Consider the following 9,910-nt stretch of genomic DNA (forward strand, 5'->3'; position numbering starts at 1 on the left):
AGCCTGCTTCTCCCTCTGCCTCTGCCTCTGCCTACCACTCTGTCTGCTTGTGCTCACTCTTGCTCCTCTCTCTCTCTGACAAATAAATAAATAAAATCTTTAAAAAAAAAAAAGAAACAAATAAATTACCTATTTAAAGAAACAGGGTTGTGTTTAAGTCTAAGTTCATTCATAAATGTCTATTGGAAGTATTTATTCTAAGTTCCTTGCAAACACTTTGATAGCTACATTTCAGTGAGCTGACAAAGATTAATATCGCTGGGAATAATAGATCCATTATACTTGCATCACTAAGAGCATGTCTTCCTGCCCGTCATTTTTCTTAAGGCCGCTTTCAAGTCCCTGTTCCTCAGGCTGTAGATGAAGGGGTTCAGCATGGGGGTCACCACTGTGTACATCACAGTGGCTGCGGTGTCCTTCTCAGAAGAGTGGGAGGACAAAGGGTTGAAATACACAGCAATGATGGTGCCATAGAAGAGAGAAACCACAGCCAGGTGGGAGCCACAGGTGGAGAAGGCTTTCCATCTTCCCTTTGTGGATGGGACTCTCAGGACAGCACAGGTTATACGGACATAAGAAGCCAGGATGCAAATAAATGGAGTGATCATGATCAGAGAACCCTCGGTCAGAATCATCATCTCATTGAGGTATGTGTCAGAGCAGGAGAGTTTCAGGAGGGGCGTCACATCACAGAAATAGTGGGGGATGGCATTGTCTGCACAGAAGGAGAGTTGAGCCATCAGCAGGGTATGCAACAGAGCATTCAGGTTGGCGATGACCCATGATCCCACGACCAGCAGGCCACAGAGCTGGGGGGTCATCTTTGTTGAGTAGTGTAAGGGGTGGCATACGGCTACAAAGCGGTCATAGGCCATCACAGCCAGGAGGAAATTATCCATGTCAGCAAGCTCAAAGAGAAAATACATTTGTGTGAGACACCCAGAAAAGGAGATGGTCTGAGTCCCGAGTATGTGGTTGGCCAGCATCTTAGGGACAGTGATGGAGGTGAAGCAGATGTCCACGAAGGACAGGTTGCTGAGGAAGAAGTACATGGGGATGTGCAGGCGGGAGTCCAGGCCGACGGCCAGGAGGATGAGCAGGTTTCCCAGGACTGTGGCCAGGTACATGCTCAGGAAGAGCACAAAGAGGAGCTGCTGCTGCTGGGGCTGCCTGGAGAGCCCGAGGAGGAGGAACTCAGAGACGCTCGACTGGTTGGCCCCTCTCATGGGGCTGGACGCAGATTAACAAAGAATAGTGAGGGCAGATCCTTGTGCAGGGATGGTTTGGATGTAGCGGATCAGACTCATGCAGGATCACATGCACGCATCAGTTCATAAAATTACTAAGAGGATGTGTCCACCCAACTGGTACTTCCAACTTCCAACTTAATTTGTATTGAAAACACACACATTAACCTTTAAAAAGAGACAGATTAACACATGGCCTGACTACGTGGCTCTGCTTACCTTTCCCAATCCTGCCCCCTGCCCCAATCTATCCAATTCCTGTGTAATTCAGAAGAGATGAGAGAAACAGTTGATTATTACTGGGTTCTAGAGTGTCATCCGATGGATTTAGGGCTTCTATTATTAAATTCCTGTATCTGGAAGATGTAATGGAGGAGGTTCCTAAAAAATCTCTGTGTCTTAATAGATACTGATGTTGCTACTTCCACCATCTTACCTGAAGGGAGGTTGGGGCTGTTGCTACCAAGTGTTCTCCAGTTCTGCATAACTGACCATTGCTTTTCCTCATTGTAGAGACTGGAGGGTCTTGGAAATATAGGCAGGTAAGGAGTGACTGAAGAGTGGGGATTCATGGTCTCAGACATCTGTTCAGGGAAGGTGTATAGGCCAATCACAGAGCAAGCACTTACAGGAGCTTCACAACCACTGGGACAAGATTCCCTGAGAGCCTCATTAGAGATGAGAAAAGAATAATTGTCTTGCCTACGTTTGGCCTTTTGGACCAAACAATAAAGACAAAGAATATTATCTAAGGTTTAGATGTAACTCTTGGGTCAGAACTTGGAAGATAGTAGAAAGGAGGCTGCCGTGATAGAGAAAAATCCAAGACAAAATGCCTTTGGAGTGATCTGGGCGTGTGCCCATAGATGTGAAAATTCAGTTATTAAGTCCTTGTTCTCATTTCCTTTTTTTTCAGACACTGGGCTGTTCCTGTGTTTTCTGTGTCGCCTTGGCTTTCTTGTGTCTAGTTATCTTTCAAGAAGATTAGTGATTCCTAATCTCCATTTTACTAGTGGGAATGTTGAGAGCACATTACAGAGATGAGAGTAAACCATGGGCCTGTGGGGAAAATGAGAGCCTGATTTAAGGGAAGTTGTCTCCAGGAGAACCCAGCATGCTGTGATTTATAAACTCCAGGCCATAAGGGCCAGTGTTTTTTTGGGATTTGAGTCTACTGGACATTGTTTGGCTCTTTTCTGAATGGAAGCCCTGAATCCAAACAGTAGTAGCAGTAGGGTCTCAGCCACCATGTTTGTGCCACATCCTCTTTCCTTCACCATACCTGGTTGGACCAGGGTAATTGGAACTAGGATTTACAGATAGCTGGTCCATGTCATTGTGTGGCTTGCCTGGAATGTATAAGCTCAACCTTCTGCCTGTGCATTACTATTTGACAGACTGAGAAGTAGAGGAAGTTTGAGGAATAAACACAGAGGAAGAAGATATCAGTTGGATAAATCTTCACGGTGTTCCAATTCTTGGTGCAAGTCCTTTCCTGATGCTTGGTTACATTCTGGCATGTTTCACTCTGGGTCCTTAGTTGCAATTGTGGAATTTTAGCAGAAAAGGATTTCATTAAAAGAAGTGTCTGACTCTTGACTTTGGTTCAGGCCATGATCTTAGGGTTGTGTGGTCAGGCGCTGCATCAAACACTACACTGGGCATGGAGTCTGCTTGAGATTCACTCTCCCTCTCCTTCTGCCACTTCCCCCCACTCAAGCTCTCTCTCTCTGGCTCTCTCTCTTTCAAATAAATAAGTAAATCTTTTAAAAAAAAGAATATTGATTTCATCAATGAGTGGCTAAACAATGGAATGTACAATAATCTGCATATATATTGGAATATTATTCAGCCATAAAAAGGAATGAAGTCCTGATACATGTTAGAACAGGGATGAACCAAAATCATTAATCTAAGTGAAAGAAGACAGACAGGAAAGATCACACATTGTCTATTAGGACATCCAGGTGGAAGGACCCAAGAGTCAGATGTTTGGGGCCTACAGTTCAGGGCAGGGTCTGGCTTCGCATTGTTCAGAAGTCATCATAAGCACATACGTTTATTTGATGCTATGAAAGTGGATGTGATTGTCCAGAGAGAAATAACAAAATGTGAAGGAAAAAAATCCAAGGGTAAAACCCATAAGGACAGTAACATACAATGAGGTGACAGCAGAAGACAGGCTAGCAAATGTGATCTGTAAGACAGGAACCAGGAAACAGTGCAGGAACATATAAAAATTGGTGTCTCAGAAGCTAAGACCTAAGTTTCAAAACAAAACAAAAAACCCAAAACCTTGTATCGGTAATGTATTATCACAGTGATACTTTGCAACAAACTCCACAACCTCAGTGGCTTAGAAAATCAATAACCTATTTGCTGGGGTACAGAACAGCTGAGCTTCATACTGTGGATCATGGGGACTTGGCACCACACTGTGGGTTGGGCTCATGTTCTCTGTTTTTCTTTCCTCCTGGGTCCTGGGCTGGAGGGGCAACCGTGACCCAGAGTATGTTCTGGTGGAACATGGAGAACAGAAGCAAATCCAACTGTGCAAGCCCATCCGAAGCCTCTCCTTAGATCATCTTCATAGACATCGCCTTGGCCAAAGCAACTCATGCGGCCAAACACCAAGTCAAGAGTCAGGGAAGGGCACTCCATCTCCATGAGGCCATGAAAAGGGCATGCTTACATGTAATTGTATTACACAGGAGCAAATGATTGAGATCCACAATTCATTCTATCCTAAGAACCTCATTGTAAAGAATGCCAAGGAGATAAAGAACTTAAGAAAAGAGCTAGATGGCATCAATTATATTTCATAAAATTATATGCTTAAGGAAAACACTTTTTTAAAAAATATGCTAGGGATGCCTGGGTGGCTCAGTCCATTAAGCGGCTGCCTTTGGCTCACGTCATGATCCCAGGATGGGATCAACCCCCACACTGGGCTCCCTGCTCAGTGGAGAGCCTGCTTCTCCCTCTCCCTCTGCCTGCTGCTCTGCCTACTTGTGCTCTCTATCTCTCTGTCAAATAAATAAATAAAGAATTTTAAAAAAATACAATAAAATAAAAAATATGCTAAATGCAATAGGGCCTCGAAGTTGAGTGTGTGTGTTTCGGTCAGCCAACATCGCTTAGCCATCCTTATTGTTTCCAGAGAACCATTATAATTAAAATGCTAAAGGAACACAGAAACCAAACTATTCAGATTTCAGGGTTTTTCTGATATTTTTCTTCTTCTTGATAATTTTCTGCATTTTCCAAAACCTTTCTTCAACAATTAGTGTCAAGGAACACATGAGTGGCTCAGTTCTTCCAGTGTCCAACTCTTGATTTCAGCTGAGGTCATGGTCACAGGGTCACGGGATCAAGCCCTGCATTGGGCTCAGCACTCAGCATGAAGTCGGCTTGTCTCTCTCCCTCTGTTCCTCCTGCCCCACTCATGATCTGTCTGCCTCTCTCTTAAATAAATAAATAAATTGTTTTTAAAACAACAATAAACAATGTCAAGAACTACAGAGAATCTGAGATTTTACCCTGCTTGCTAGTTAACAAGCTAGTCTGGGAATTTCATGGATGGAGGCAGAAGACACAAAATTCTCGGGCCAGAAGGACCTTATTACACCAGTAACTGAAACCAGAGCAGCAGCCTTTATACCAGTTCCTTAAGCCCCAATTCCCACAGCATGACATGAATAAAGCCAGGCAGCACCTGTGTACACAGTAGATGATCTAGAGAAGAGAATCCTCAAGCTTAGGAAATCAAATTAAAGTGAGAATAAGCCTTCCTGACATTTACTCCCGAAGGAAACATTGTATTTATTATACTGGATGGTGAAAACCCCACACTTTTTGCTCTGGAAAGACCATTTTCGTCTTCCAAGGCTATTCCCTATAAAAACATCTTTGAAGAATATGGTCTAGAACAGAAGCAGGGACTATCTCTGCTCACTAATGTACAGAAAAGCTAGAGACCCATGGAGTACTATCTCCCACCAAGCATGTATTTATTTTATACTCATAAAATTTCATTTGTTTGTTTTTTTCATAGTAAACAGGCGATGGAGATGGAAATATTCATTGTTGACTAATTCTTTCCAGGCAAAGGACTGTAGTTGATTTTTTTCTCAGGTACTAGAAGCTTTAGAAAAATATCCTGAAAAACAGGGAAAGAATCCTACATCCAAGTCAACTACTTCAGAAAGTCCATAAGAACAAGCCAATACAAGCCAAGAAAAAAGTAGAGCTGGTGATTCAGTATTAACCAAAGTATTCCTTAAGGAATTCCTTAGGAAATACTTAGGTTAATATTAGAAAAATTAAAGAGAACAAAGGTCTTTCTGTTACTAAAAGATACAAATTCATAATGAATGTACAATCTTTGTGAACCTCTGTGCCCCCCAAAATCTAACATCAAGTTAAAAAGTTAAAGCTATTAATAAATAGAAAAAATGTTGAAATACTAATTATAAGATTTTACAGATCAATAAAAACATTATCAGAATGTTATAATTTTCTTTTATTTATTTATTTGTTTGTTTATTTGACACAGAGAGAGAGATAGCACAAGTAGGCAGAGAGGCAAGCAGAGAGAGAGGGAATCAGGCTCCCCACTGAGCAGAGAGCCCCATGCGGGGCTCAATTCCGGGACCCTGGGATCATGACCTGAGCCAAAGGCAGAGGCTTTAACCCATCAAGCCACCCAGGCGCCCCTGTTATAATTTTCATATACACTTTTGTGAATTCTATTTTACAGATATAACCATATCTTAGAAAAAGCCCAATTGAAGTCTATGCCACATAAAAAGACCCCAAGGATTCAGAGAGGTTGTCAAAGGTAGAAGTGTAAATATGAGCCGGTGTTCTTGGTTGACACTGTGGAACTGGAAGCCCCCGTAATTGTAGCCACCATGGCCCACAGTCAGGCTTTAGTGGAGGATAAAGTAAAACTGAACTCAGATAGCTACAGCTTGAGGCCATAGGAGGGTCCCAGTGCTGTCCCCAAAGGCATGTGAACCACAAGCATCATTGCTGCAGCAGACAGGTCTCCTGCAGACCAAACAAAATCAAGATTCAGGAGCTACACTGTGTGCTAGTCATTTGCACAGTCATGCCTATGGGTGGACCCAACTTCCGGTTCTCTCTCCGCCTGGCTGGGGGAAGGAGGACTGGCTGACTCTTCTGAATGAGCTTCTGAGTACTTTGACGCCAAGAGGCAGGTATTGGACAGCCCGGTTATACATTACAAATAACGTGGGGCAGAAATAATGAAAATATAATAAACGATGACTTTAATTTTACTATAAGCTGAAGAAATTGGTCATCTAAGTCTTATGTGGGATTAAGGGACACAAACAAAGAATTATACACCAGACATATGCAGCAGCATGATTTATAGCACAGAAACACTTGAAATTGTTCAGGGCCAGAGAATGACTCTATGAATGGATAAGATATTACACAGCCATTAAAATCACATTTCTAAGACCTTTACTGACATGGGAAGAAGGAGGTAGAAGATTGGAACACCAAATAATATGGAAATACTGCAGCCAGCTTTTCTAAAATTGTACCCACCGCTGTATAACAGCAGTTATCCTGGAGTAGCAAGATTGCAGGTTATTTTAACTTAATTCTTTTTGATGTTTGATGTCCCATCATGCATAGGTACTACTTGTCTAATTCAAAAGGATATTTTTTAAATGAGGAAATTTTTAAAAAAAACAATAGTGTCCAAATAAAAAGCTAAGGCAGTATTCACTCATCACATTTTTTTTTCTTTCAGCAAGGCTCTTGGTCTAGAAGCAGTGGAGTGTACTGGGTTACAAGGTGAATATTGTGTGAATTTGGGTATGGAAGAGCTTATAATTTGTGGAAAGCCCTTGCTGGAGTAGAAGAATAAACCAAAGATGAAAATAGAGCTCGGGAATCAGGAGGCACCCATGGAGGCAACATTTGACTTGCCTCTTGAAAGTGCAGGAGGGTGTTGATGTTGGGGGAGAGTTGTGTCCTTAATGCCACAAAGAAGAAAGTAGGGGGAATTGGTCCAGACAGTGGGAACAGCAAGTGTCAATTTTCTTCCCTGGTATCAAAGACCATGTACCTCTGACAGTCAGCTGGGATCCCTGCAACCAGAGTATCTTCCCATTCTGTGCTGTTTAACCTCTGGAAGCTCTGGGCCATGTGACCCCCAGGGCCTCTGAGTCTCACTTGAAATTTTATCACCCACTTTAGTCCTCATATTTTACTCTGTTCTTTTGCCTGAGTCTCAAAACAATTTTTTAAAGTTATCTTGACCTGAGATCAAGAGTAGTGTGCTCATCTGACTGAGTCAGCCAGGTGACCCTCAACACTAATTTTTCTGACCATTTTTGTCACCCAATTTTATGACTGACCAACAGAGGATATGTAAGGAATATGAGCTAGACCAGTGATTCCCACCCTGACCACACATTAGAGTCATCTGAGATTTTTACAATCTGTGTTGTGGCTTCCCCTACCCCAAGAGATTCTGATCTATCTGGTCATTGTTAGGGCCTGGAGCAGTGGATTGTAAGGGCTTCCAGGTAATTCTAATATTAAAAAACAAGTGTAGCATGTATCCTTCCAGAGAGACGACTTAAAAAGGAAACACTTGAGGGGCACCTGGGTGGCTCAGTCAGTTAAGTGTCAACTCTAGATTTTTGGCTCTGGTCAGGATCTCATGGTTGTGAAATCAAGCCACATGTTAGGCTCTGCACTGGGCATGGAGCCTGCTTAACATTCATTCTCTTTCTCTCTCTCTCTCTATCCCCTCCCCTGCAAAAAAAAATTAAAAAAATTTTTTTTTAATTTTAAAAAAAGGAAATACCTGACTTGGATGTAAAGTAATTCAGAAGTTAGTCATTAAAAAGAAGTCTCATTACTTGGTAGATGCAGCGGGTTATGGGTGAATTCAGTCACCAAGTAAATAAATAGCAACAGCCTACGACATGCTCTTAGCACAAACATCCATATGTTTGTTTCCAGGCTGTCTTTGACAAAACAGCTGCTATCTTAAACTAACTGATAGAAACAATAAGCATGGAAATAAAACTCAGCTTTGATCCTCTCCTCAGAAGGAAAATGTCTTCCTACCAACCACTTTTCCAAGAGCCCTTTTCAAGTCCCTGTTCCTCAGGCTGTAGATGAAGGGGTTCAGCATGGGGGTCACCACTGTGTACATCACAGTGGCTGCGGTGTCCTTCTCAGAAGAGTGGGAGGACAAAGGGTTGAAATACACAGCAATGATGGTGCCATAGAAGAGAGAAACCACAGCCAGGTGGGAGCCACAGGTGGAGAAGGCTTTCCATCTTCCCTTTGTGGATGGGACTCTCAGGACAGCACAGGTTATACGGACATAAGAAGCCAGGATGCAAATAAATGGAGTGATCATGATCAGAGAACCCTCGGTCAGAATCATCATCTCATTGAGGTATGTGTCAGAGCAGGAGAGTTTCAGGAGGGGCGTCACATCACAGAAATAGTGGGGGATGGCATTGTCTGCACAGAATGAAAGTCGAGCCATCAGCAGGGTATGCAGCAGAACATTCAGGTTGGCGATGACCCATGACCCCGCGACCAGCAGGCCACAGAGCTGGGGGGTCATTTTTGTTGAGTAGTGTAAGGGGTGGCATACGGCTACAAAGCGGTCATAGGCCATCACAGCCAGGAGGAAATTGTCCATGTCCACGAACATGAATACAAAATACATCTGTGTGAGGCACCCAGAAAAGGAGATGGTCTGAGTCCCGAATATGTGGTTGGCCAGCATCTTGGGGACAGTGGTGGAGGCGAAGCAGATGTCCACGAAGGACAGGCTGCTGAGGAAGAAGTACATGGGGATGTGCAGGCGGGAGTCCAGGCCGACGGCCAGGAGGATGAGCAGGTTTCCCAGGACCGTGGCCAGGTACGTGCTCAGGAAGAGCACGAAGAGGAGCTGCTGCTGCTGGGGCTGCCTGGAGAGCCCGAGGAGGAGGAACTCAGAGACGCTCGACTGGTTAGCCCCTCTCATGGGGCTGGACGCCTGAGCCCAGAGGCAGGTAAAGCAGGAAAAATTCACGAGCCTGGGAAATGTTGGTTACAGCGGGACAACTAAGAAGACTGCAAAGAGAGAGGCTGTGTGGCATAGGTGAGGCATTAGAACCTTGCTCTCGTTGTGTTTGGCCAGGGATGGCCTTTCCTGTGCCGCCATCCTTTCATTAGCAAAATGAGGGCAGTGCTTCTGGAAGGCCATTGAAAGATTGTGACAGTGGTCTTATCCATACACTCTTTGTATGTTTGAACCTTCTGTCATGACCATGTGTCTTCAAATAGTGTCACAAATCACTATAGATATAAGAATATTAATAGACATTTAGAATGAGTACTGGAGAACACATGTAAACGGTTACCATAGAGACTGACATATGGTAAACATACATCCTAACATGTGGATATTGGTGCCATGATTATCATGAGGGTGTTGCCTTAGAGAACATTTCTCAGTTCCATTATCTCTAATCCAGACATTACACATTCCTAACATATTCGCTCTGAGGCTTACACCAGTGATCTATCGCTACGATCATACTGCTGCTGCTGCTTCCTGGGCTAACATTTTCTGAGCACTTTACAGAGCTTTGAGCCAGCCCTCAGTCTAA

At 43.4% G+C, this 9,910-nt stretch overlaps 2 protein-coding genes across 2 annotated transcripts; both read right to left on the reverse strand.

The window, feature by feature from the left end:
• Window positions 1-290: 290 nt before the first annotated feature.
• LOC309854231 (olfactory receptor 1F1-like) lies at window positions 291-1,226 on the reverse strand (the record flags this gene model as incomplete). The annotated part of the gene is made up of 1 exon (XM_082713060.1): window positions 291-1,226. The coding sequence occupies one exon, from the start codon at window positions 1,224-1,226 to the stop codon at window positions 291-293; it is 936 nt and encodes a 311-aa protein (XP_082569186.1).
• Window positions 1,227-8,343: 7,117 nt separating this feature from the next.
• LOC309854625 (olfactory receptor 1F1-like) lies at window positions 8,344-9,282 on the reverse strand (the record flags this gene model as incomplete). Its single annotated transcript, XM_082713981.1, has 1 exon — window positions 8,344-9,282. The coding sequence occupies one exon, from the start codon at window positions 9,280-9,282 to the stop codon at window positions 8,344-8,346; it is 939 nt and encodes a 312-aa protein (XP_082570107.1).
• Window positions 9,283-9,910: the final 628 nt, after the last annotated feature.

The sequence above is a fragment of the Mustela nivalis genome, assembly GCF_964662115.1.
Source record: "Mustela nivalis genome assembly, chromosome: 19".
In the NCBI taxonomy this organism is placed as follows: Eukaryota; Metazoa; Chordata; class Mammalia; order Carnivora; family Mustelidae; genus Mustela; species Mustela nivalis.